The sequence below is a fragment of the Lacerta agilis genome, chromosome 4 (genome assembly GCF_009819535.1).
Source record: "Lacerta agilis isolate rLacAgi1 chromosome 4, rLacAgi1.pri, whole genome shotgun sequence".
In the NCBI taxonomy this organism is placed as follows: Eukaryota; Metazoa; Chordata; class Lepidosauria; order Squamata; family Lacertidae; genus Lacerta; species Lacerta agilis.
This window is the reverse complement of record NC_046315.1, coordinates 12,313,561-12,340,663: the sequence shown is the minus strand read 5'-3', so window position 1 is coordinate 12,340,663 and position 27,103 is coordinate 12,313,561. Positions and strand designations below refer to the sequence as shown.

General features: G+C 44.5%; 3 protein-coding genes across 3 annotated transcripts in view; all 3 read left to right on the top strand.

Moving 5' to 3' along the window:
- The window catches only part of SYTL2 (synaptotagmin like 2), a 60,671-nt gene extending 45,442 nt beyond the window's left edge, over positions 1–15,229 (top strand). The window contains exons 9-20 of the mRNA XM_033145849.1: positions 440–541; positions 1,248–1,301; positions 2,190–2,228; positions 3,704–3,798; positions 4,782–4,901; positions 6,112–6,281; positions 7,072–7,174; positions 7,609–7,779; positions 10,154–10,232; positions 11,210–11,309; positions 13,743–13,948; positions 14,790–15,229. Coding sequence (XP_033001740.1) covers positions 440–541; positions 1,248–1,301; positions 2,190–2,228; positions 3,704–3,798; positions 4,782–4,901; positions 6,112–6,281; positions 7,072–7,174; positions 7,609–7,779; positions 10,154–10,232; positions 11,210–11,309; positions 13,743–13,948; positions 14,790–14,935 — 1,385 coding nt within the window. The 3' untranslated portion in view covers positions 14,936–15,229. The remainder of the gene's footprint in view (positions 1–439; positions 542–1,247; positions 1,302–2,189; positions 2,229–3,703; positions 3,799–4,781; positions 4,902–6,111; positions 6,282–7,071; positions 7,175–7,608; positions 7,780–10,153; positions 10,233–11,209; positions 11,310–13,742; positions 13,949–14,789) is intronic.
- A 3,969-nt stretch (positions 15,230–19,198) lies between these two features.
- On the top strand, positions 19,199–20,716 carry CCDC89 (coiled-coil domain containing 89). Its single transcript, XM_033146072.1, has one exon. The coding sequence runs from the start codon at positions 19,488–19,490 to the stop codon at positions 20,568–20,570; it is 1,083 nt and encodes a 360-aa protein (XP_033001963.1). The 5' UTR covers positions 19,199–19,487; the 3' UTR covers positions 20,571–20,716.
- Positions 20,717–21,833: 1,117 nt separating this feature from the next.
- On the top strand, positions 21,834–26,599 carry CREBZF (CREB/ATF bZIP transcription factor). Its single transcript, XM_033146071.1, has 3 exons — positions 21,834–22,848; positions 23,505–23,583; positions 24,942–26,599. Exons 1-2 carry the CDS (start codon positions 21,920–21,922, stop codon positions 23,551–23,553), a joined length of 978 nt encoding a protein of 325 aa, XP_033001962.1. The 5' UTR covers positions 21,834–21,919; the 3' UTR covers positions 23,554–23,583; positions 24,942–26,599.
- Positions 26,600–27,103: the final 504 nt, after the last annotated feature.

Sequence of the window (27,103 nt, the reverse complement as noted above, 5' to 3'; positions counted from 1 at the left end):
GGCTCTTGGTTCCCTGGATGTTGTTGGACTATAACCCCCATCATTGCCTTCCATCATGGCCGTTTATCAGGAATTATAGGTGTTGTAATCCACCTGTATCTGAGGACCCAGGGTTGCCTTAGCCTCTTAGCTGAAACAAAATAAAAAATTCTTTCCAGTAGCACCTTAGAGACCAACTAAGTTTGTTCTTGGTATGAGCTTTCGTGTGCATGCACACGAAAGCTCATACCAAGAACAAACTTAGTTGGTCTCTAAGGTGCTACTGGAAAGAATTTTTTATTTTGTTTTGACTATGGCAGACCAACACGGCTACCCACCTCTTAGCTGAAACACCTGTGTGTTCCCCCCAACAAAGCTTTTTTTTTTTTTAAAGGCTATGCTTGTTTAAGGTACATGTCTGTGCGTTGTGCAGTGTTCATGTGTTTTTGTCTTGAAACAGGTTCGGAAGAAGAACTAAACCCTGTAATGGAGGCTTTGAAAAGGAGTTCAAATAGGCAGATCCCTTCCAAAAGTCTAGAGGACATACCATCAGCCACATCAAGTGAGCAAAAAAACAACAACCTTGCCTGACATCTTCCATACTCCCTGAAGGTTTCCTTAGAATTCTTTTCCCCACCTGTCTTGCCATTGTTAAGAATTGCCCTTGGAAGGTCTATGCATCCCAAGTTACCTTTTTATTTATTTATTTAAAGGGTTGTATCCAATGTAGCACCAAGCTAAAGTCACTTAGTGGTATTCCTCTGGGGAAATGCGCTGCACCAGCATAACGTAGATGTGCAAACAGTGGCACCAACTATAGGGGGGCCCTGGGCTCCAAGGCTGGGTGCTCGGAGCCTGCACCGACATGACTTCCGGTGTTTCGCGAGGCCCCGGAAGTCATGTTGAAGGCCTTGCGGGGCCACAGAAGTGGCACCCGAAGCCTTGTGGGGCCTCCGACACAACTTCCAGGAGAAACCCTGCGAGGCCTCGGACGTAACTTCTGGGGCTCCTAGGTGTCCGCAACGTAACTGCCATTTAGTCTGCGCTGGAAAGGATGGCATGACTGCCTCATTTTTAAAGGTGCCTTTCTTTACCCTATAATATTTCATTAAAAAAAAAGCTTCTTCTGTGTGTTTGCCTGTGGCTTTAAGCTCCCGAGTTAGCATCTTTCTTTTCCACCTCTAGAGGCCTATGTTGAGAGCCCACAGCGACCTCCCTAAACAGCAGGAATGTCTAACTATGTCGACGTTTCCCCCCCTCTTGTACAGATAAAGGAAAAGTAAACCTCCCAAAGGAAGATTTAATGCTTAGTGCGGAAGATGGTAACTATTTTATTTGTGCCTGCATGAATGTAACCTGCTTCAGTAGTGTTTCTTCGTTCTTAGCAGCAAAAGACTTTTCTGCCTGCCAGGTTTTTAGATAAGAGCATTGCATGATTTAGACTCCTGGGTAATGTTCATCCGTGTGTCTATAGCAGGGGTCAGCAAACTTTTTCAGCAGGGGGCCGGTCCACTGTCCCTCAGACCTTGTGGGGGGCCAGGCTATATTTTGGGAAAAAAATATGAACGAATTCCTATGCCCCACAAATAACCCAGAGATGCATTTTAAATAAAAACACACATTCTACTCATGTAAAAACATGTTGATTCCCAGACCGTCCGCAGGCTGGATTTAGAAGGTGATTGGGCCGCATCCAGCCCCCGGGCCTTAGTTTGGGGACCCCTGGTCTATAGTGCTGTTTGGGTGTATGGGAGGGGTTGTGCCTCTGTTGGGGGGGATATGCTGTTTTCCTTCTGGGATAGTTTGTCCACCTTGGGTCCCCACCCTGCACTCAGCTCTCGCCTGTGGCTCCTAGAAGCTGTCAGCATGCAACAGTGGCCACACCCCAAGAAATGGCTTTGACTGGCTAGCTGAAACAGGTGAGGGCAGCCAATGGGTCTCAAACCCATGGTGAGTTAGGGACTTCCCCTGCATGCGAAGACAGGCTCTGATGGATTGAGTGGACAAGACCAATCGTGGGTCCAACAGTCAAGAAGGCGGTTTCTGCATTCTGCAATGCAGTAGGCAAAGAATTTTGAAGCGAAAATCGGGGGGGGGGGGGCGGGAATAGCTGAGGCGTCGCATGCAAAGTGTCCGGTCCACCTGTGATTATAGCACAGCCAATAGCGGCATCGGAGTGTGACAATATTTAATGTTGCAATTTTGACCAGATCAAAAAGCAGATCAGCCTGATGAGAACGCTCCAGGAAGTGAGTAATAATATCCCTTCCTGCACACAGTGGCTAAAACCTTTTGTGGCTTCACACTCTTCTGTTGTTGCTGATATTGGCTGACTAATAATACATTTGGAGTTTGTTCTTGTTGCTGCTGCTGCTGCTGTTGTTTTACTAATGGCTTGTATCTTGTAAAGCTACTTCTGCAGCAGGTCCTGCATATTTAGGGTAGGGGGTGGTGGTGTGGTGGGGGGTGTTCCATTTGTTGTTTGTAACCAAGTTGTAATTCACGGACTTGCTGTGGAATGGGAAGATCCCTGAACACTGAGCCTTTTAGAACCACCTCCTGGGATTCCTGCAGCATCAAACCTTGATAGTGATACTGGATGGGAAAGGGATGGCCCAGTAAAGAAGAACTGGCAGCATCATGAAAAAAAGGCTCTTTATGTACCTGAATAGCACAATGCTCCATCATAGCTATAGGACCGGGGGGCAGCAGGACAGTCCCATACATCTTGCCAGGTGCAGGCAAAATTGGTGCATTTAATTCAGCCCTCCATCAATAATGGTTGGATGGCGCCTTGTATGCCTCCTTCCGGCAACTCCTGCAGCCAAGCTGGTGCCAAACATCTTGCTTTCCTTTCCTTTGGGCCACATCAGTGAGGGTCTTGCCGCCTGGGCAATCCAGGACCTCCATACACACTGCCTAGGATTGCGCCCAAGGGAGGTCACTTCGGTTCTGCTAATACAGCAGTTTAACTTCACCCTGGAGGCGCATTCCATTTCCTCTTGAGGCGGAGAGATTCCAACAACGATACTGAAAACCCACAACTGTAGATTTCCAAGTACTGACATTTGAAATCCTATCTGAAGTCAAATATCTGGGGAGCCAGTGCCACGTAGTGGACGACGTGCTGAAGCTGGGCAAGAGGAATATTGGGTTGAAATCAATAACTAGGTGGTGGTGGGGGGGAGTTAATATGTTAAGCAGGGGAAACCCTGCTCTTCCGTAGAGTCATATCAGTTCCTGGCTAGAGAAAGAGTCACTTCAGACATCATGAAATACCAGGAGATACTTGTACCTTCTTTTAGTGTCTTGGGGGTATCATGTGTGGGAGGCTTTTTAAAATATACCCACACCAGGAAAAAACAATGTGCAAAACCCAACATGGCGCCCTGCAGATGTTGCAGACTACATATACCATTCAATCCCAGCCAGCATGGCCAATGGGAGTTGTAGTCAGTCAACATCTGGAGGCCATTTTGCCCTGTATAGGATGACTGTAAATGTTGGGAGGGCATGCACAGTTTGCGTCCGTGTCCTTCGTTGCAGCTTCCTTGTGATATGTGTTGCAGCTCCTAGTAAGTGCATCCTGCATGTTGAAGTTTCTCATGCATGTCTTCTTCATTTTCCCTCCTCCAAAAGCAATCTATGACTTCTCTCTCCCCACCCCCACCCCGGTACTAGAATCTAATTAGCTCTCTAAACAAGAACTGCTGCTTTTTTTCAGTTTCCACAGCACCTTCTTTTCCTGATAGACAGTTCTCACATCCGGAAAAAATCAAAAGGATGAGCAAATCAGTCCCAACATTTACTCAGGAGGAGGTAAGGGTTTTTGTTTGCAAGCTTGTCTTGTGCTCGTTTGAGAAATGCAGAATCTTGACTGCCTACTTCATGGAGTGTTGACTGGCTCAGGAGAAACACTGCAGAGACTTCAGTCTTCTGACACTGTTACTTGTTCCTGAGAGGTAAGGGTGGAGGAGCTAGTCTTGGGGATTTCTGGCAGTGTATCAAGCAATGTCCTGAATCAAGCAATGCTGCACCCCTCCAGATGTTGTCAGCTGGAACTCCCATCATGCCTGACAAATTGTCGCAATGGCTGGGAAACTAGGAAAGTGCCTTATACTGAATCAGTCTGTTGATCCATCTAGCTCAGGAATAGCCAATGCGGCACCTTCCAGATCTTCCAGGACTACAGTTCCCATCAGCCCCAGCCAACATGGCCAATGGCCAGGGATGATGGGAGTTGTAGTCCCATCAAATACCTGCAGGTCACCACATTGGCTACCCCTGGCCTACACTGGCTGGCAGTGGCTCTCCAGGGTTTCAGGTGAGTCTTTTCCAGACTCACCTGGATTGAGCCCAGGGACCTTCAGCAATCAAAGCAGAGGCTACGGCTCTTTCTGCTGATGGGAAATGGAGTCCAAGAATGGCACTTATGCTTGCCCTGGTCTTAATCATAAAGGCTAAACTGTAAAGCCAAGCAGGGCATCCACACTGAGTAGTGTATTGTCTTTGAGGTAGGAGTCTGGACTTTGCGTCATATTGGTCCAGGGACATTGATAGCCGCCTATATACTGAACACACATTTGTCTTAATTTCTTCATGATTTATATTTTTAAGACGCCCATGTTCTTGCATGCCTATTCATTAATGGTTGTCCCCTACAGTTTTGCATCGCAGAATGGCAAGCCTACTTTGGCAGAACTACTTTGTTAAAATTGTGTGCCGCATGGCGATACATTTCACCACTTTTTGAACACCTGCACAGACTTCTTCTTTTTTTCTCTTTGTGTAATATCTTGTAGAGCGATGGCAGAGAAACAGATACAGCTTCAGACAGCAGTTACCCACTTGGCAGAATCAAGAAGAGCCCCAGTTCGCTAACCAATCTTAGTGGCTCTTCTGGCTTGGCGTCCTTGTCTTCTGTATGTAGACAAAAGCTTTAGTTAGTAACACTGCTTTTGCTAATACTTCATTTTCTTTAACTCTGCAGTAGCAGCAGAGCCTCTGTTTAATATTGTGATGTGTTATGCTTTATGCTGTTGCAGTTGACTGTTAACTAGTTGTAACATCCAGATTCTTTTTGCTGTCTGAATTAACTCCTCATTTCCCATTTTCTGTCCAGCCTAACCTTTTGGGGCCCTTCAGAGCATTTGTAATTACTGCTCCAAAGCATTTATTTCAGTGGAATGATATGCCTGAGTTTGCCATTGAAGATATTCTTGGCAGGGAGCTGTAGCCAACCCTGGTGCCTTAATAATTTACGTAGCCAAACCATGGCTAAGGAATCCATGGTTTGGTTTTAGGTTGGAACTGTGAGGTCATGGTTTGTGATTAACCACCAAACCAGAATTGGAAACAGTGGTTTTTGGCTGGTGGGATGTCTGAATAGACAAACCATAGGAAGGCACATTCCTATTGTTCCTGGAGAAAACAGGAGTCATTATATGCATTTTGTGAAATTCTATATGCTGATACAGAATTCTGATCCTGTTCTGGTTTCCTATAGTACATGAGAGTTCAAAGTAGACCAAAGTCCTATCTCAGCCCTGAATTTGCCGGGCAGACTCAAGTGAGCTCCTCTTGCGATTCTTAGTTTTTTTAATAAATAAATCTGTAAAATGGGAATAACAGTGACCTCTAGCATAACATCATTTGAGAATAAGCAAGATGAGGGTTGTAAAGTAATTGTTATGCTGAAAGTGCTATAACATAATGGTGGATAACCAAGCTGCCAATCTATAATTTATCAGGTCTGAGCACAAATTTCTAAGTGGCTTGTGAGTACAGGCGGGAAGGCAGATGGAGGAAAACTGCTAGCATATCTGAGAGCAGAGGGCAATATATATATATTTTTCTGGGTTCCATCCAACAGAATCACTCTTTGCATGTGTGGTCTTTGATGATTTCCCATCTGGTTTGAAAATGAGCATGCATTATTTGAATATAAACTGTTCTCTCTCCCTGGGATGACATCTGCAGAGGGACTCTGAATTGTTCTTTGCTGCCTTCAGCTCTGTGTAGATGAAGTTTGGCCATGAACTTAGATTTATTTCCTACCTTAAAAGAGTCTGCAGGAAGTGATAAGGATTTATTTTTTTTAAGGGCTTGTTCTCTACTTGTTGACTTCTACAGGTCAGCACGAGTGTGATGAGCATCTACAGCGGAGACTTTGGGAACGTGGATGTGAAAGGAAACCTCCAGTTTGCCATTGATTATGTGGAGCAGCTGAAGGAACTTCATATTTTCGTTGCCCAGGGCAAGGACTTGGCAATTGCAGATGTTAAGAAGCAGCGTTCAGATCCGTAAGTGTAGGTGGAGGATGCCTATGTGTGTGTGTGTGTGTGTGTGTGTGTGTGTATTCAATTATATATCTATATCAAAGCACAATTATGCAAAACTAAGGTATATAATACAACGTATATAATTGCCAAGGTGCATCTTTGAAACCGATTACTTTAAACTAGCAAAAGTTACAAATGCGGTCTTGATATCTTCTCCAAATTTTTCATTCCAAAGGGCAGTAGAAATGGCCCATTTTGCAAACAAAGTTATTTTCAGATCTTTTGTTTCCTCTTACTTGACTGTAGCATTCAGTAGCGTATTTACAGGGTATTGTACTCTATAAAACCAATCAGACAGGGGTAGTGGAAGAGTACCACTCTCCAGCATTTGGAAACGCACAAATTTAGTGGGAGCCAGCAGTGTTGAAATGATTTGACCACCTTCCTGAGGAGAAGTGTGTTTGCCACCTTGAGCTACTTGAAGATAAGGCATGATATAAATAAATAGGTGAAACCAAGCAGGACTGAAATGATCTTGCACAGAACAGTTTTTAATAATAATTTAAAAATTCTCTCCTGCACAAGCGGGTATCCCGTTTCTGGCATTTCAGGCCTGGGAACAAACTTATCACTTGAGTGTTTTGTGATTATAGATTCCCTTTTGAAATTCCCAGTGTAGGATTGGCCTGTTCAGTTTTAAGGCTTTCAGGGCTACAGACCAAAGATGCTCGTTTCGCACTTGGGTTTCCCTGAAAGCCTTCTTCCAGATTCAAATGTTATGTTAACCAGACTGGTGGTTAAATTTCCTTAGGTATGTGAAGAGTTACTTGCTACCAGAGAAGTACAAACTGGGCAAAAGAAAAACGTCGGTGAAGAAGAAGACGTTGAACCCTGTCTTCAATGAGATATTGAGGGTAACTTGTATAATTTATAGTACCAGAATGAATGCAGCACAAGGTCATGGTTCGTTTAGCCTAAGCATGGTTTGTTTGAATGTGTGAGCCCAGCTCAGTGAACTAATTCATTTTCTGAATGATAGCTTGCTTTATCCAGTAGTGGACAGCAGAGTGGGGCAGCAGTGCTTATCTGACCTCCTTACAGCTGATAATGGGGAGGTGGGCATGGTGCAAACACATTGGCAGGAGGGAGTGCCAGGTTGGTTTTGCTGGTACACCATTGTTCAAGCAAGGTAGATGCCGGCGAAGTAAACCTAATCTACCCCCACCTCTCCATTGGAATAGCATGCTTCATCTGCAATGCACAATTCTAACGTTTGAGTTAAAGCAGGTTTTATGTTTGTTCTGTAGATAAATGTATTCTTAAAGCATCGGTTTTTTCTCCTTTGCAGTATAAAGTTGACAGGGCCCTCTTGGCATCCCAGAGGTTGAATGTCTCCGTGTGGCACAATGACACGTTTGGGCGTAACAGTTTCCTGGGCGAAGTGGAGCTGGACTTGGGAGAATGGGACTGGGATGACAGGCAGAACAAGCAGATGATTTGGTACCCGCTTAAGCCAAGAGTGAGTTAATGGCTTTTGGTCCATAATGAGCATCATTGGGCCAAATTCTTCTCCCCCTCAATGATTTCATAAATGAGTAAATGCAACAGCCAAAATTCAGAATCATAAGGCTACCAGTTTATAATTCCTGTACTATCATTTACATTCATAGGAAATACTGTTTTCATACCAACAATTATCACTGAAATTAATAACTTTGCTCAGTGTGATGAATTTCTACTTTGGCTTCTGTATAATTTGCACCAGTGCTGCAACTTTGTAGTCCAGAGGTAGGCAACGTGGTGCCCTTCAGATGCAGTTGGACTCTGGCTCCCATCAGCCCCAAGCAAACCAACATGGCCAGCAGTAAGGGATGATGGGGTTTGTAGTCCAACAACATCTGCATGGCACGATGTTGGCTACCCCCGGTGTAGCTGACTAAAAATATTTTGATTAAAAAGGTGTCTGAAATGTAACCTGGAAGCAGATGTAAATCTCTCCCAATACATATTTTCCTAAGGTTGTTGTCATGCTGCAGTTTGCATGGCCCCCAGTAGGTGGCTGATTAGATGTTTCTTTTATCAGCTGATAAGCTCAGTTTGCACCCATTTCCCACACAGGATTTGTGAAAACACACAAATAAGAGATGCTACAATAGTAGGTTTTGTAGGCAGTTTTTTTTAAAAGATAATTTATTAGGAAATATATGTCAATACAGAGGGAGTGGGTGGCGCTGTGGTCTAAACCACTGTGCCTCTTGGGCTTGCAGATCGGAAGGTTGGTGGTTCGAATCCCCACGACAGGGTGATCTCCTGTTGTTCTGTCCCAGCTTCTGCCTATCTAGCAGTTCGAAAGCAAGTAGATAAATAGGTAGATAAATTTTGTTGTTGTTGTTGTTGTTCAGTCGTTCAGTCGTGTCCGACTCTTCGTGACCCCATGGACCAGAGTACGCCAGGCACGCCTATCCTTCACTGCCTCTCGCAGTTTGGCCAAACTCATGTTAGTAGCTTCAAGAACACTGTCCAACCATCTCATCCTCTGTCGTCCCCTTCTCCTTGTGCCCTCCATCTTTCCCAACATCAGGGTCTTTTCTAGGGATTCTTCTCTTCTCATGAGGTGGCCAAAGTACTGGAGCCTCAACTTCAGGATCTGTCCTTCTAGTGAGTACTCAGGGCTGATTTCTTTGAGAATGGATAGGTTTGATCTTCTTGCAGTCCATGGGACTCTCAAGAGTCTCCTCCAGCACCATAATTCAAAAGCATCAATTCTACGGCGATCAGCCTTCTTTATGGTCCAGCTCTCACTTCCGTACATTACTACTGGGAAAACCATAGCTTTAACTATACGGACTTTTGTCGGCAAGGTGATGTCTTTGCTTTTTAAGATGCTGTCTAGGTTTGTCATTGCTTTTCTCCCAAGAAGCAGGCGTCTTCTGATTTCGTGACTGCTGTCACCATCTGCAGGTACTGCTGCGATGGGAAAATAGACAGCATTTCCGTGTGCTCTGGCACTTGTCACAGTGTCCCGTTGTGCCTGAAGCGGTTTGGTCATGCTGGCTACATGAGCTGGAAAGGTGTCTGTGGACAAAAGCCGGCTCCCTCGGCTTGAAGCGAGATGAGCGCCAAACCCCATAGTCGCCTTTGACTGGACTTAACCATCCAGGGGTCCTTTACCTTTTACCGTTATATATCAATACAGTATTAGAGCTGAAATTAAAAAGAAATGAACCGACATAATCTAAGGGTTTTATTCAATGCTAGTCATACTGAAGAATATATCCACTGAAGTTAATGGATCTAAGTTTTGGCTACCTACCTGTAACTAAGTTAGTCATGTCCGGTACTTTCAGTGTGTTTACTCTCAGTAAAACTTATCTGTATGCCACCCATTGAAATTAATGAGTTATTCATTAGCTTCAGTGGGGCTACTCTCGAGTATGACTAGCATTGAATACCACCCATAGTTAATAGGAGCAATGTATTTAATGTCCCATTTATTTATTCAGTTTGAGAAGACTCATATTCATATATTCTCATAAAATTAACAAAGATGAATCCCCCTTTGTCTTACTATTCCAGAGTTCCTTAAACATTGCCCTTGCTTGTGTAATTTTCTTTTTTCCTTTGAAAAACCCAAGCATCTTGAGTAGGAGGTTGCCTGTTCCCGTAATTAAATAAGCCATTCCTTTAAATGGGGGCATTCCCTACTCCACTCTCACCCCAGTATTTTCATATAAAATCCTTGCAACTAAATCATGACATAATATCTTTCTGTCTTCTGGAACCGTGTCTTTGAGATACGTTAGTAAATCTATTTTGGGGTCTAACTGGACCACATATTTCAAGATGTTGCTTGTATTACATAGTCATTGGTTTTTTTGTTTTTGTTTTGTCAGACTCCACTAGCTGGTCTTGATCTGGAGAACAGAGGGGACATGAAAATAGCTCTCCAATATGTTCCACAACCTGTTGGGGGTAAGTGTCTTTCTGTTACCCGCTTTCCACTTCATGGGGTGTTTTGCCTCCCTAATTTAATGGCATGTCATTCAAACCTGGCAAACTATGGTTCGCTCAAACTATGCCTTGGTTGCAAAACAACCAGGATGAAACCATGGCTTCTGGTTGTGTTTTGCACGCAAACGGTTGTTTGGGCAAACCATTGGTTTCCATATTCAAATGAAATCGCATAAACCATGGCTTGTTGCAAACCAGGGATGCAGGCCTCATTCCCATGAGGGAAGTTTTTGAGTCAGCCTGAGGTCCCTCACTCTTGTAGCATTAAACTAAGATTGTATTTGACCTTCCTCTAAGTTTAGTTGGCTATGAAGTAGTATGGAGAGACTCCTAGGTGTTGCTGGAATTCTGTGTTGCTTGCTGAGAAGTTCTCCCTCTGTGTGGGTGGTGCAGTAACCTTCTGTTCGGTGACTGAACAGTTAGCTTACAATGGGTCAACCTCAGGCTGGGGGCAGCTAATCCTGCACACCATCAACTGAAGCTTTACTGTATCATGTGAGTGCGACCTTTGAAGATGGCACCCGAGGCCCTACACATAGAAGGTGCAGAGAATCATCGTTTGCCTGTGATTAATGTAGCACTCACATCCATGAAGATATGCCATTGTTCCAGTCAGTCAGACAGATTGTACATAATCAGTGGCTGTTGCAAAATGAATCACAGAGATGGTTGGGGTGAGGGTGACCTTGGGAAGAGGTTTGGTCTGGAGCGGGGGGGTTGTCTTGTAGGCCAGACACAGAGGCCTGAGATGCCTGACCCCCGCTGCATTCAGTGTCTTCCTAAGACTTTAAAGTTTCGCTGTGTATCTTACATGTTGTTAACAAGAGGAAACACAGAGAGGGATGCTTTGAACAGATCAACCAACCATGTTGCGCTCTGTTTTCTCGTTCTCTCTCTCTCTCTCTCTCTCTCTCTCTCTCTTTTTGTCTATTTCAAAGGTAAAAAACATCCAGTCACTGGAGAAGTCCACATTTGGGTGAAAGAATGCAGTGACCTCCCAGTCCTCAGGGGCAATAGACTCAACTCTTTTGTTAAGTGGTAAGAACAGGGATTCAACCGAATGAAGGTGTTATCTGGCAAGGTTAGGTGCCTGACTTTTGGAACAGGTCCTGGGCACTACCAGAATGCCAGGAGTGAGACAGCAGTGAATCACACCATGCAAGTTGGAGTTAACTCTTTATTAGCAAAACCAAAATTGACACAGGAGTGTCAGGCCTAATGAGCCCAGCAACTCATCTCCGGTAGGTCTTGCTCCCATGAAACAGTTGCTGAGACTGTAGGTTCTTGCCTCCCCATAGCTGCCTACGGCCCTTCCACTCCAGAGTTTTCCCCAAACAATCTGAGACTGTGCCTGCATGAAGTGAACTTCTCCTCCGCCCTTTTCATACCTCTCCTGGTTCTGGGAAACCAGGGGGAGGGGAGCTTCTCACAGCAACCCACTTCAGCAGCCTGACTCATCTCTGCCTCTTGGCCTCCCTCCTCCCACCCTCTTGCTTCAGCTTCTGCCTCTGATTCTGGACTTCCCTCTCCCAGCTCACTAAGCCCTGTTACCTCCTCAGCTTCCGACACCTCTTCCCCCCAGTCTTCTCCTTCTGACCACTCATTATTGTCCCACTACCACTCCCTGGGCTCTGAGCCTTCTTTCCTTGGTGGTTCCCCAGCTGGTTCCTTCCACCATTCCTCTGTGTCCAACCAGCCCATGACCCAGAAGCCCTTTAAACATTAAACCAAACATTTACTTACCCAGCTATATCAGCTATTAAATGATGCAATCTGTGATTAAGCTTTTAAGTGATTAAATGATCACTAATTAATCATATTTAAGTGAACATTCGGGGGAAACAAAATAATAATAATAATCTATATTTGCTTGTAATATTTTTCAAAACAGATTACAATTTGAAAAGAAGATCATGTGCCCGCCATAGTTAAGCACTTTAAACACATATTGAATAGACTTAAATGTGTTTCACTTTGGCTAGGTCATTTTCTGAAGCCAAGGAATATTAAGGGTTATAACAGAGGATTCTGACGGAAGCAATGTGTTGTCTTTATTGAATCCTACAATGAATCCTGGCCATCAATTTAGGTCTGGGACAGTTTTTCATACACAATCCAAGTGTTATGGCCCTGATAAAGAATACAGGAAAGACATTCCAGTATGACTCATCTCTGCCTCTTGGCCTCCCTCCTCCCACCCTCTTGCTTCAGCTTCTGCCTCTGATTCTGGACTTCCCTCTCCCAGCTCACTAAGCCCTGTTACCTCCTCAGCTTCTGACACCTCTTCCCCCCAGTCTTCTCCTTCTGACCACTCATTATTGTCCCACTACACTCCCCGGGCTCTGAGCCTTCTTTCCTTGGTAGTTCCCCAGCTGGTTCCTTCCACCATTCCTCTGTGTCCAACCAGCCCATGACCCAGAAGCCCTTTATTATCCGAAGCAGCTCCCAACATGTTTGTGGCAATTTCAGTCACAACATCATAGCCCCTGATGGGCTGCAGCTGTGAAATCGGTGCAGATGTGTATCAACAAGATATTGAAAAAACGAGTTCAAGCATGAGCCTGCATGCCTGTCTCTGTTGAATGCACATGTGGCAATAACACACCTGCAAACTGAACATCAGTGTACCACCTCTTGTTGCCTGAGATGCAAGGGGAGGAGGTTTCCCTTGTTTATTTTTTTGCAGATTTATAAGCCGCTCCATGACAAAAGTAGCCAAAGTACGATAAAATAAATGTTAAGATAAAATATATAATGCAAAAGATTACAAACCCACTGAACAGAAAAATAATATAAAGCTGGTGATTATATACCATATTGGACCGAATACATGCCGCACCCACAAATAAGCTGCACCTTTAAAATTCAAGGGGAAAAAAGAAAAAAGACAATACCCGAAAAGTTACAATTGCTAAAATTGCAAATCGCTATTCAGTTGCAAGTTACAATTGCTAAAATTGCAAATCGCTATTCAGTTGCAAGTTACAATTGCTAAAATCGCAAATCGCTATTCAGTTGCTACAATTCTGCAGGCACTCACACCCATAAATGGCAAATGTAGAAGAAAATCCTATGGGTACTAGAGAGGACCTGCAAGCTTGCAAATCGGCAATAAAACATTTCTTTGTTCCGTTTTACCTTATGTCTATTTCAGGAGCGATATCGTAAAAGCCAATTTTTGTAAGGTCATGAATTTAAGCCACACTTTAACTTTTCACGGTCAGAATTTGTGGGGAAATTGTGGCTTATATTCGGGCCAATCACCTCTATCAGTGTTCCCTCTCTGTTTTATCGAATCCCTTCTTTCTTGGTTGCAGAACTAGTCTCTCTCTTTACTTCCACCAAAACTCACCTTCCCACCCCAGATTACTGGGACAACAACAGCTTCTTGTGCGGTACGGACCAAGTCTCAAGTGTCTAAGGTTATTCTCATGGTCAGTTTTTCCTCCCCCTTCCCATTTTTATCTGAAGTACCATCCTTCCAGACACAAGCAGGAAAAGCCGTCAGAAAACAAGAGCTGTAGCGAAGACAACAAATCCGGTGTTCAATCATACAATGGTCTACGATGGCTTCAGACCTCAAGATTTGAAAGAAGCCTGCGTGGAGCTCACTGTCTGGGACCACAACAAACTAGCCAATCACTTCCTTGGAGGCCTCAGGATAGGACTTGGAACAGGTAATTTCAGATAAATGGAAGTTCTCATCACCACCCTAGTGCTAGTAAGTGGGTGAAATTTCAAAAAAAAAAAAGGGGGGGGGGAACTACAGAGATAGAATAGCCATCTTCATATATTTCAAAGGCTGTTACATGGGAGAGGGAACAAGCTTGTTTTCTCCTGCTCTGGAGGGTAGGACTCTAACCAGTGGCTTCAAGTTACCAGAAAGCAGATTCCGGCTAAACACCAGGAACAACTCTGATAGTAAGAGCTCTTCGACAGTAGAACGGTCTCCCTTGGGAGGTTGTGGACTCTCCTTCCTTGGAGGTTTTTAAGCAGAGGTTGGATGGCTATCTGCCATAGATGCTTTAGCTGAGACTCCTGCATTGTAGGGGATTGGACTAGATGACCCTTGGGGTCCCTTCCAACTCTACAATTCTATGATTCTATGACCCAATGGCTTTGAAACAAAGTGCTCTTGAAAATATTTTTGAAACAAAGTGCTCTTGAAATATTGGGCAGGATTCACCACACGAGTCCCATGTAAGGATTCCTGCTTGTGCAACAAGTGCTGGATCTGCACTGATAAAAAAAACAATGCTAAGAAAAAAATGTTATGTAGCTCTCAATGCAATTTTCCATTGACCTCTGTGCATCGCCCCCTGTTGTCTCATTTTTATAACACATTTATAACGTTATACTGTAGATTAGTCCAAGGTTTCTCCTGGTTGTAACCCAGAGAGTACTGCTTAAGGGAGATAGCTTATAGCACTTTGCAGCTACTGTTGTGTAAATGACAGATAAAAGGCAATACTAATTCAATATGGTTTTTTTTTTAAAAAAAACACTCCACTTCTTTAGGTAAAAGCTACGGTACTCCAGTAGACTGGATGGACTCTACAACAGATGAAAGCAACTTATGGGAACGAATGATTGATTCTCCAAACACCTGGGTTGAAGATACGCTGCCACTCAGGATGCTGATGATGGCAAAAGCGGCGAAATAGGATGAAGCTCCTTTTGGACGCTTCCTGTTTGTACGGCTTGCTGGCGTTTGGGTGGAAAGAAGAGCCAAGCAAAAATAGAGAGGAACCTGGGGTGCGGGGGTGCACAGTGGCTGATATATTCATTTGTAATTTCATCAGAGGGCATATGTGTCTGCAATACAATTTTAAACTATTTTACTAAATGCTACTTTGATAATGCATGTCAACTCCTTCCTGCCCTCAGGTACTGTTATTAAAAATTAAACTTTATTAAAGATGAATTAAAACTGTAAAATATATGTATTTAAAATATTGTGTACAGTTGCCTTCTGTCGCCGCCTTGAATAGCATATGGGGGGAGGGGGGAAGTTGGCGATTTCACTAAATGAAATGCAATTTCAGCATGCGTTTACTGTCTTCCACTGCCCCCCAGTACCCAAAGTGAACATGTGAATGCACCTGCCAACCTGTTTTGTAGCTGTGATTGTGCCTAAAGCTGAATCTGATTGTTGCATGTATCCCATCTTCCTTTTAAAAACGGCCTTTCATTGTTCGAATTGGGAATATCTGTAATTAGCGGTTGCAAACATGGATGTTAATGGTAAGCATTCAATCTCTTGTGTATTAGGATGGAACAAGACATTGCATCTGTGTTTCACTGAAGAACAGCCACCCATGTGTCTTGCTTCCCTCCCTCCTCTAAGGCCTAATGATTACTCAGTGTGTGACATGACAACATCCTGCAGAAAGAAGCATCTACACTATTGGCCTCTGCTGGTGAGGGTTGGGGCAACTTCACAGCTGAATGTCACCAAGTATTGAGCATTCCTAAACATGACAGGGAAAGGCAGCTTGGGGCTGAGAGGTGAGGTGGGGTGGGGCAACGCTACCTCTGCTATAAAAGTGTAGTTCCAGCTTCTGTTATTTCCATGTTGCACAAGTCATTGGAACTGGAGAGCTCTAAATACAGTACCTGCAAAGATGGAAGACATTTACAGATTGTTCAACTTACTAACGACCTTGAAATTCCAGGTTCTCTTCTTCCCCGCCATTTTCTTTAAGCAAGACCCTGTTCACTTTGTTCAAACATGACTCATCATCACTCTTATCTTTTTACTAGCTTTTACTGTTGGGAAGCGGGTGGCGCTGTGGTCTAAACCACAGAGCCTAGGGCTCGCCGATCAGAAGATCGGCGGTTCGAATCCCCGCAACGGGGTGAGCTCCCATTGCTTGGTCCCAGCTCCTGCCAACCTAGCAGTTCGAAAGCACCCCAAAAGTGCAAGTAGATAAATAGGTACCACTCAGGCTGTAAGGTAAACGGCGTTTCCGTGCGCTGCTCTGGTGCGCCAGAAGCGACTTAGTCATGCTGGCCACATGACCTGGAAACTAACTGTGGACAAACGCCGGCTCCCTTGGCCAGTAAAGCAAGATGAGCGTGCAAACCAAGAGTCGTCCGCGACTGGACCTAACAGTCAGGGGTACCTTTACTGTTGGTGAAGCTAAAGTGAGACTTCAAACAAACACCTCAGTTGCAAAATGTGCTGCTGGCTTTTTCAGTACGTCAGGGCTTTTAGAATGTTCTCTAGTGCCACCATTTGGGCAAAACAGGAAGCGATACCTAAAACAGGAGCAAACACTTTTTATGCATTGTAATTGAATGTTGCAAGATTTGGAACTTTATTTGCTCACGGTTTCTAAACTCAAAAAGTCTATTAGAAACCATGTATATGCTCAGATGAGCAACTTGAAATTGCAAGAGAGACAAAGCAGCATGCTGCATTCTCTCTTCGTGCTTTTTTTTTTTTTTTGGTGGTGCATTTGCTTTCCAGTTGCGTTCTGTTCTGAAAAGGAAGTCAAATACAACCCCCCTTGCACTTTCAGTTATGCTTGGATATATCTGGTTCTACCTGATAGAGGTTCACTAAACTTATTTTCTGGTACACCAGAGAAGATCTAAGCATCAGTTTGTACTACCTTTCCATGGATACAGGTCTGTTGTGCAGCTGCTGGTGGGAAGAGTTATCTGGCCTAATGATGTGGAACGGAAGAGAAAGCCGAATAACTTGATGTCAGAAACTGCTAGAGAACTTTGAGTAAACATAGCTAGGAAAGTACTGATAGCCCCATTATGCAAGCTCGTATTGCCCATATTCTGATTCTTTTCCTCATTGGCAAGTTACTGCTTTTTTAAACAACAACAACAACAACAACAACAGCCTGGTTTTGAAGAACATAGATACCTTTTATTTCTTCCTCATTTGATTCTCAGGGACACAATATTATTTCAGAGTTGGCAGTAATAGTGGTGAGCTGCTAGTCATTTTCAGGCTTCCTTTGGGAGGGAAAGAAAGGAGACATCTATCGCAGAGGGTCACAGCCAAGGAAGGTGCTTTCCAGAGCTTGTTAAGCTTCCAGGATGGATTGTTTCTTGTTTGGCCTCGCTCTACACTTGGCAAGGAGTCTGCTTCAATCCTATTGCCATGGAGATGCAAACTCAACAAGGCTGTCAGACCAAGATAGTAAAAGAATAAAGGCCTGGTAAGGAAACATTTTATGGCTCTTTGATTAACGTTTCTTTTCTTCAAAAAAATTATAAATGCTATTTTAAAATGGCAAAACCAGACAGTTATGTATGAGTATAAAAGAAACATGATGACGCCAATATCTTGAGATGAAATTGGATGCCCTTTTCTGAATGTTGTAACAACAACTGGAAGTATTCTGATGTACAAATTTGTTTTTATTATAGGAGCACTGAACTTATTGCAACTTATTGTATAGGCTGTAATCTTGTGCACACTTATTTACCTAGGAGTAAGCTCCACTGAACTCAATGGGGCTTACTTCTGAGTAGATATGTACAGAATTGTGCAGTTAAGAGAGTTAAGAAAACCTTCATAGTCAAATCTTTATTTTCTCTCAGGCTAGATCCTTCTTTAATCCCTCAGTTCAACCCCATCCAGCTTCAGGGATCTGATACCACCCTGGTGTATTCCCAAAACAAGAGTCCCTTTGACCATTTTTAGGAAAGTACTATGTTCATTAGTTATGCTTTGCCTTTTAACCATTATATGGTTTAGCCTTGAAACATTATTCAGTACGTACTCAGAGGCTCTGCTGATCAACAAACAAGCATAGACAGCAGTGATAAGAACAACACACTCCCCCACCCAATGTAATAATTATGAATTGTGCTAATTGGACAGCATACATATCTGCTCCCAGCATGCATGTGATTAAAAATTGGAATTCTAGCAAGCATTGGGATTTGTCATGAGACTATAGTGTGGGTTAAATAATTGTTAATCGGGAGAGAAAAAGAGCTGCATAATTAAGTTTTTATGTGGTACCTCCGTACCTCCCTTCTCTCTCTATTCTTTTAACTCCCAGTTCAAACCATATCCCTTTCATAAAGTGTTTTTGGTCTTAACCCTTTAACCATCAGCATAGCTAAAATTAAAAACAAGTACATTCAATAGTGCTAGCTCCCAGTACCCACCCTAAAGCTGTCCATGGACTCTAAGCATAATATGGTAAGTTTCTCAGGTCAGGTGGAATTCTGCTCTTCTGCTTATGCACTGTATAAAGAGCCAGTGTGGGTGGTTAAGAGCGGTAGACTTGTAATCTGGTGAACCGGGTTCGCGTCCCCACTCCTCCACATGCAGCTGGGTGACCATGGGCTAGTCATACTTCTCTGACTATTTGTTGTGGGGGAGGAAGAGAAAGGAGAATGTTAGCCGCTTTGAGACTCCTTTGGGTAGTGATAAAGTGGGATATCAAATCCAAACTCTTCTTCTTCTTCACCACATACGTGAATGCCTTTATAATAAATGATAATCTGAGGCATTCCCCACTTGCCCGAGCAGTGAGAACTAGTAGGAACAGCGTTATCAGGGCTTATCTTCCTTTGGGGAAGAGATAACTGGAGGTGAATGCCATGTTGTAGTATTTGGTTTACTTGCAGATATACACAAGTACAGCATAAGTGGAAGAGTAGACCGGGGTAGTCAACCTTTTTATGCCTACCACCTACTAATGCATCTTTCTTGATGGTAAAATTTCCTTACCGCCCACCCATGCTCAATGGAAAAAGGATTCAGCTTGTGCCGTAGAACCCCCTACTTCAATGGCCCTATGCCTAATTCAGGAAAAGGGGAGAATGAAGCTAAGAGTCACTTTGGATTTAACAGGGAATACATCTTTTTTTTGGCGAGGGGTGGGGTGGGAATTAAATAAGAGGTGAAGCTCTCATACTGTTTATCTTCAATTAGGAGACTAATTTAGCGTGGTGGCTTTCGTTCCTGGCCAGGCTGGTGTGTTGCATCGATTCCCTGCCCCCTTGCAGATCTGCGTTTCCCACCTGCAGTGCAGAAGGATGCATGCAACAAGGTCAGGAGACCCCTGCAAAGCGCGCTGGTTCTAGAAAGCCCAGCAGTTCTTGGCTTATGACATCACGGGATTCTTGGAACGTTTGCACCAACTGCCTTTCGGGCCAGCAGCAGACGTTTTGAATGCTACTTGGGGAAGCGCTGCACAACTCTTCAGCATTGAGAAGAGGCAGCAGTTCCTCAACATGCCTCAGGATGGGAAGAGTCCGGGAATGGCCTTTCCCAAGGTACCAAAGGAGGTGGAAGAAGATGATGCAGACTGGAGCATGGGCGACCCCTTTGAGACCTTGGAGAAACTCCAAGGTCTCTCCGACGGTGAGAAGGGGGAGAAGGCCATGCTGCGCTCACGGCTCCATGAGCAGTCCCAGCTAATCTGCATCCTGAAGAAGCGAGCGGACGAGCAGCTCTTGCGCTGCAAGGCCCTGGAGGAGATCAACATGGACCTGGAGGAACAGAGGATGACGGATACTCTGCGGCTGGAGAACCAGACGCGGCGTGTGCAGCAGCTGGAAGAGCGCTTCATGGATCTGGCTGCCAACCACGAGGATATGATCCACTTCAAGGACGAGCACAAGAGGCAGAACCTGCAGCTGAGGGAAGAGAACCACCGCTTGCGCTTGGAGAACCAGAACCTCTTCTGCTTGGCTTTGGAAGAGAAAGAGGCCGAGGTGGCTCAGCTCACTTCTGAGCTTAAGAAACTCTTGGATGAAACGGAGTCCTTAAAGGAACGTTATGAACAGGACAGCCGCCGCGCCCAAGAGCGAGAGAAGGAACTTTTGGAAGCCCACCAGCAGGAAGCCAAATCTAAGGCCGAGGAAATCAAGTCGCTGAGAAGCCGGCTGGGTATCCTGGAGGAGAAACACAGTCACGTCACGGAGGAACTGCAGCAAGCGGAAAAGAAGCTAAGAGAGGTGGACTGCACCATGCAAGCCAAGCTGGAGAAGCTGACCAAGGAGAAGGAGGAGCTGCTAAGCCTGGCGATGGACAGAGGCAAAGTGCTGCAGGACAAGCAAAGGGAGATTGTGGAGCTGGAGAAGAAGGTGGAAGAGATGGAGAAAGCCAAGCAGGCGGCGGAGCTGCGCTTTGAGATGGAGGCTGTAGCAGTGGACTGCAACCTCCGGGTGCGAGACCTGCGGAGGCGGCTGGATGGCGCCCAGCAAGCCTACACTGAGCTCCGGATGCATTTTGAGGCGTACAAGAAGCACACCACAGAGTTGCTTACGAAAGAGAAAGAATTAAATACCAAACTCCGACATTTCATAGCGTAAGCCTTTGCTGTCAGCTTTGCTCCTAACATACCTACAGCCTTTGAGAAAATAAAACAATCTTTTACCAGATCATTTCCCCCCCTATTTTAGACACCAGTTTTAATATAATTTTGTTTAGAGTAGGAAGGCAACTGTTCTTACGTTGCTGAGATTGAGATATGTATTTTTGGGATGTAATTTTTTCCAGTCGCCATGGCAAAAAGAAGCGACTAATAAATAGAATAATTAATAAAAATAATAATTGCAGTGGCATCAATTGGGCTTACTACTGGATGGAACTGTTAAGGACCGAGAAGCAAAGGATTACTAGCAGCAGGTATATAAATTGGTAATTGAACTTTTTTATTGAGTTTTTTTTTGCCAAAGTTGTAGTTGAGGTTTCTTTTCTTTTTTCTTTTGTAAAATCTAAAAAAAGAAAATGAGGTCTTTCAGCTATTTTTAAGGAAATTTGCCCAAATCTAGACTTCCAACATGCGTTGCCATACATCTGGATTGTACCTGACATTCAGTGGTTATTATCCCCCCTACCCCCCATCCGGACACTTTTCCAGCAATGCCTGGAAAATTCTGGACGTTAGGCAGCCCTATAAACAGTAGTAGTAGTAGTAGTAGTAGTAATAATAATAATAGAAGAATAGGACGTCTTTTTCATGGGAAAATGTGAAAGGGTATCTGCACGCTACCTAGAGCTCCTGGAAAGGAAATGTTGCATGTAGAAATGCAACAAATAAATGAAAAAACTGAGTCCCATGGGGGGGAGGGGTACAAAATAAAAATTAAATAAAAAACTATTTATTATTATTATTATTAGTAGTAGTAGTAGTAGTAGTAGTAGTAGTAGTAGTATTATTATTATTATATTTGACTTTATATACCACCCTATGCCACGAGGTGTATAATAATAATAGTAATAATGGCTAAATACAAGCGAGCATAAACAAGGCCCGTCATTTACAAGACCCAGCCCTCTGCAGAATCCCCTCGCCTTTAAAGCTCCCACTCTGAAGTAAACGGGAGGGCGAGGGGAACGGTCCCGCCTCCGCCATTTTCTGCCCCTCGAGGGAGAGCCTTTGAGCCAGTGCGCAGGCGCCAACCGCCCGGGCCCGCCTTCTCCGCCATTAACGGCCCGGCGGAGGCGCGAGGTGGGTTCGTTTCCTCCTCTTCCCTCAGAGGCGCGGAAGGCGAGCGGGGGGAGAAGCAGCCGCGCTTTCCCGTTGAGGCGGACACGCAGCAGCAGCCCAGGTTGGGCCTAACCGAAGCTGATTCAGGCGGCGGGGAGGGCTGGGATTGAGGCGGCGGCGGCGGCGGTTACGGCTGTAGCTCGGGCCTGCCCGCCCGCCGCCGCCATTATGCGCCACAGCCTGGCCCAGTTGCTGGCCAGTTCGTCGGCCTGCCCATCCCCGAGCAAAGCGACTCCTCCCGCCAGGAGCGGCAGCCTGGCCGAGGCGGGCGACGAAGCCGCGCCGCCGCGCCTCGAGGACAGCGACGATTCTTCTTCCCTCGAGGAGGCGGGTGGCGGCGAGCTGCTCTTCCCGGCGGGGCTGGAGCTGGAGCTGGACGATTGGCTGGAGGCGGCGGTGGTGGCGACCGAGAACCGGCCGGGCTGGTTGGCGAGCCCGGAGCGGGCCTGCGCCGAGACTGAGGAGGAGGAGGAGCAGCCGAAGCAGCAGAGGCCGCAGCAGCAGCAACAGCAGGGCCGTCGCCCTGCGCGGCCACCGGGGAGCAACCGCCTGAAGGCCGCAGCCGCGGCTCGCCTGAACCGTCAGCGGAAGAAGCAGTACGTGATGGGCCTGGAGAGCCGCCTGCAAGGCCTGGCGGCCGAGAACCGCGGCCTCCGCGACCGCAACCGCGGCCTGTGCCGCCGCCTGCGCGACCTGGAGAGGGAGACCAGCTACCTGCGTGCCGTGCTGGCCAACCAGAGCGCCCTGGGGAGGCTCCTCGGCCGCTTGGCAGGCGACGGCAGAGTGGGGCTCCGCATCAGCAGCAGCGGCCTGTTCGAGGACGGGGCGGCGGCCGTGCTGGAGGCGAGGCCGGCCTACGAGGCCAGCGGCGACCACGACTACGCCCTGCCGGTGGTGCCCGAGGGAGGCGAGCGCAAGAGGGCGGCTTCCCCCAGCGCCGGCGGCATCTGCCTGCACGTGGACCGCGACCAGGTTTCGGTGGAGTTCTGCTCGGCTTGCGCCCGGCGGGCGGCGGTGGGCTCTGCTTTGGCGGCGGCCGCCTCGCCTCCCTCCACCGCCGACTCCTACTCCTACTCCTCTACCCTCGCCTCCAAAATGTAGGGTCAAGTATTCCGCTTCTTCTTCGCTCCTAACTACGCAGAACATAACATTTTTTGTCTCGGGGTGCCTGCCCGCGATCGCCCAGGGGGTGTGTCCTTTATAGTGGAGGAGGCAGTCAGAGGACAGAGCGGAAGAGAGAGGGAGGAAAGCACAGCAAGCAGACATAAATGCGCAGCGCACAAACGGGGGGTATAGTCAGAAAAAAACTGGCATGTTCCTTCCCTTCCGTAGCAGAATTTTTTAAAAAAGCGCAGACCTTCGCGTGCGTGTGAACAGGACGGATCGATTCCGGGGTGCCAGTTTGGCCGTGTTGTAAACCCGTTTTTAAGGCACACAATGGTCAGGACATCTCTCACACTGGCACACACAGATGGCACAGTTCGAGACTGCCAGGTGGTTTTGTTTTAAAAAAAAAAGACAAAAATGATTGCCTGAAATGGCGGCACCTGGTGTTGGTTGCCAGTAAAAATAATGTTCTGTCTGGCAGATAAAAATATAAAATCTAGCCTGCATTTCTGGGAAGCGTAAACGTTGACATCGTCACTGGACAGACTTAAGAGCAGAATAGTAATACCGTGCAGCAGGTAGTTTAAAACATGCATGTGAAATTATATCGCATCTGTTATACATTACTATTAAACTTCTCTGACAGTTTCTCTTTTAGGTGGTTGCCCTGCCAGGCTCCGTTGTGTAGGGGTTAAAAGAACAGTCGTTTTCTACCTCGCAACCTGGTAAGGATCCATATATTCCCATAATGTGGTATCAGACAACTGTGCATTGATGCTTACTCTGGGGTTTCTTATTACTTGGTCTGGACCAGTCTTTAGAAGAGTTCAGAAGCCCTGGAGACATTTTGTAGAATCAGCTGATCCTGATTGAGCAACTTGCAATTTAATGGGTTAATCAAGCTGCATAGCCTTTTCCAGTCATTCATTATTTTTGGAAAGGCTTTATCAGGACAGATGTGGATGTTATTTTATGCAGAGTTTTTACAGAGTAGGTGAAGTTTTCAAAAACAAGTGCTGCTTAAATGTATGTTTGGCCATACATTTGAATGTGGAGAAGGGATGAAAATCCGTCTACTAATTAAGATGGTTAGGATGAACTTTTTAAGGCACAAATAAGCCCCATACTTTCTTATTTGAGGTTGGATTTCACCAGTGAAATAAGACTCTTAACTCAGCCTTTCCCAACCTTGGGTCCCCATAGGTTGTTGGATTGCAACTCCCATCCATATCCAGCAGGGGCAGCAGGCAGGGATGATGGGAGCGGTAGTCCAACATCTGGGAACTTAAGGTTGAGAAAGGTTGCTTCTTACTATTGCATCCATGCTTAAACTCCCAAACTCCTCACTATTATCTTCCCATGTTGGCTAGGGGTAGGACATGTCCAAATAAAAGTACCAAGATCCTGACATAGTTGGTTACTTTCTATCTTACTAATCTAAGAATGTAAATGAGAACAGTAATTTTGCAAGCAGGAGTGCTCAACCATACTGACCCTTTGCACTGTTACGTACAGTTCGAAGACTGCACTGCATGAATATTACTAAACACTTATTCCAAAAAAATTAAGTCTTCTGTCACAGCCCAGTGGAATTAGTTTTCATGATTAAGGCACATACAGGTCTCTTAAACTGTTGTAGTAAAATGAAATTGGCATATCAATCTGATGTGTTCCTAATGAGAAAAAAATAGGTGAACAAATGTTCATCTTCATAGTGTTCCTGCAACTGTCCTTGACCAGGGCTGAGGAAAAGTTTCTGTTGTCAAACACTTCCAACTTTTTCTGTTGTATTAAAATGGTTAATACTTTAATTTCTGTAAATTGGGGAAATAAGGGGTGTGAAAATGTAAAGTGGGGTTCCACAAAGAATGTTAAATCTGGAAAAAGTATGCCTCCTAAAGGAGGCTTCTCCATATTATTTTTGTTCTCTCGGTATTTGTGTGGAATACTTCCTGTTAAACACATTACCAGTTATCAGAATCAGGAGTTAATTTGAATACAAGGAGATACAATTCTTTGTGAAACCTCACTGTTTAATAAAGTATATGTGTATTTAGCATCCTTGTTTTTTTTTATGCTGAAGTGGATACAGCTGTCATGGGGCAGAAGAGACGGGACCAGCTGCTGGCACACTTCCTGCTTTATTTTAAAAGGTAGTATGATTAAAAAGGGGGAAAGGTAACAGGGCTTTTGCAGCATTTTACTTTAAAACAACACTGCAAAATTATGTGAATGTTGAATAATACAGCCTATCAAGAAAATGAGTATACTACTAATGTGAAAAGTAACAATGTGAAAAAGCACTTGTTCTCCTACCTACATCAATTTCCTCCTTATTCTCAGTTGATTGTCTAAATTATTTGAAGTACATCCTTTCGCCATAGCAGAGACCATGAGCCTCGCCTGAACTATAAATTCATTTATATGGCTGTTCATGTTTTGGGTTGTATCTGTAGTGCAGGTATATTTCTCATCTGCTTATCTCTGAACTATCATATGCCAGAGTGGCTGGCATCCCTTTTCTGGGGGAAATTGCAGCCCAACACAGGACAAATCTATATACCAGTATATATCTTGGGATAGTCCCCATACACCAGTTGCTGTAAATGAGTGCAATCTTGGAAATTCCTCTAACTATTCATAACCCATGCTTGATGGCATGGGAGCATAACACATGAAATCGTATACTAATCAATTTTAAATTATACTCTTATTCAGCATTCTGTGTTTATGTTGGGAGCAGTACATTATATACAGTCCCATCAATGCTCCTTATGACGTAGTGCGGTTATTTTTCAAAAGCTATGGTCAACATCCCCTCCTTTTTGTTGCTAGTACCTTTCCAGTTGATAGGCCACAATTTGCTGTCACAGTGCTGCATAGTTTCTGAAATTGATGCATTTTTACAATTGCTTTTCACAATAGACATTTTTGTTAATATGGCATTTCTGTGAAAGCAGACATTCTCTCTAATTTTGTATTATTGAAATACTTCGTTAGATAAAAAACATTCTGGGTAATTGATCCACCTTGCGTGTCATTGTCCATTGAAGAATAAGCTGTTGCATCTGTATACAAAGGGAGCGGTTGCTATTTTTCAACAAGGCAAATGACACAACTGCTTAGCAAAAATCTCAAAAATATGACTGCAGGGATTTTAGTGCCTATTGAAGCATGTTGAAGCCAAATAAAATTGCAAACCTTTTTTTTTCTTGCTAATCAGTTGGTTGAGTATTGTTGAATATTTTCTTGAAATTGAAGCCTTGAATAATAGTACTTGAAATATGTGTGAATGTTTCTGTGTAACTAGTTTCTGTGTAACTGTGTCATACTTACGAGAACACAGTGTTCTAATAAAAAATATGTGTTGATCTTCCAGTTACAGGCTCGAAAGATTTTTTTTAAATCTTAAGTTATAAAATTTTAATTTCATTGAATGGCTTTTTAAATGTTGACTGGTGTGACATAGTTGGAAAATAGTTGGTGTGCTATCAAAGTAGCACTGTGGTTTATGCAGCTCATTTCTTGCTGTAGTTGGGGTTGGATTAATGCTGTTCATAGCATTTTCTGTATATGATCAGTGATACACTGGCTATGTTAAGAGTTGCTGATTTAGGGTTATTAACCAGAGTTTGCAGTAATGTAGAAAATTACTTACCATGTGTTTTATTCACATCCTCTTGCTCAGGTCATTAAGAGGTCACAATACATTTAGCTCTGCACGTATAAGATAATTGTGTCCAAAGAGCATCCTTGCTTTGTGCTTTCCAAGAGTCTTTTAAATACTTACGGTATGTCAGCAAACCTACGTAGTTCTTTAAAATATCCCTTGAGTGGCCAGACACTTTCATGATTGCTTTAAAATATTTTAATGTTGTGATGACCCTGATGTTTTGCAATAGGGTGTTATGTACTTTTATATACAGTAATAATGTATAGTAAAATACAATCAAAACCACCTGTTTTACCATTATGTGTGTGCAAACAATAATAGATTAGGAAAGCATTAATAACATTTGAACAGCAGGAAAAAGCAAGCTGCTGTAGATTGCTTACTGTTTGCTATTCAGCACTCAGTGCTATTTTTACGTTAATGTTGGCTGTTAAAAAAATTATGCACTGCTGTGCTGGGAATATGTTACGATTGCACTGGGAGCTGGTTAACCAGCTTTTGTTGGCTGTCCTCTTTTTCTAAGAATAAATTATTGAGAGCAAGTCTGTGATAAAATAATTCTGTTTGCAACA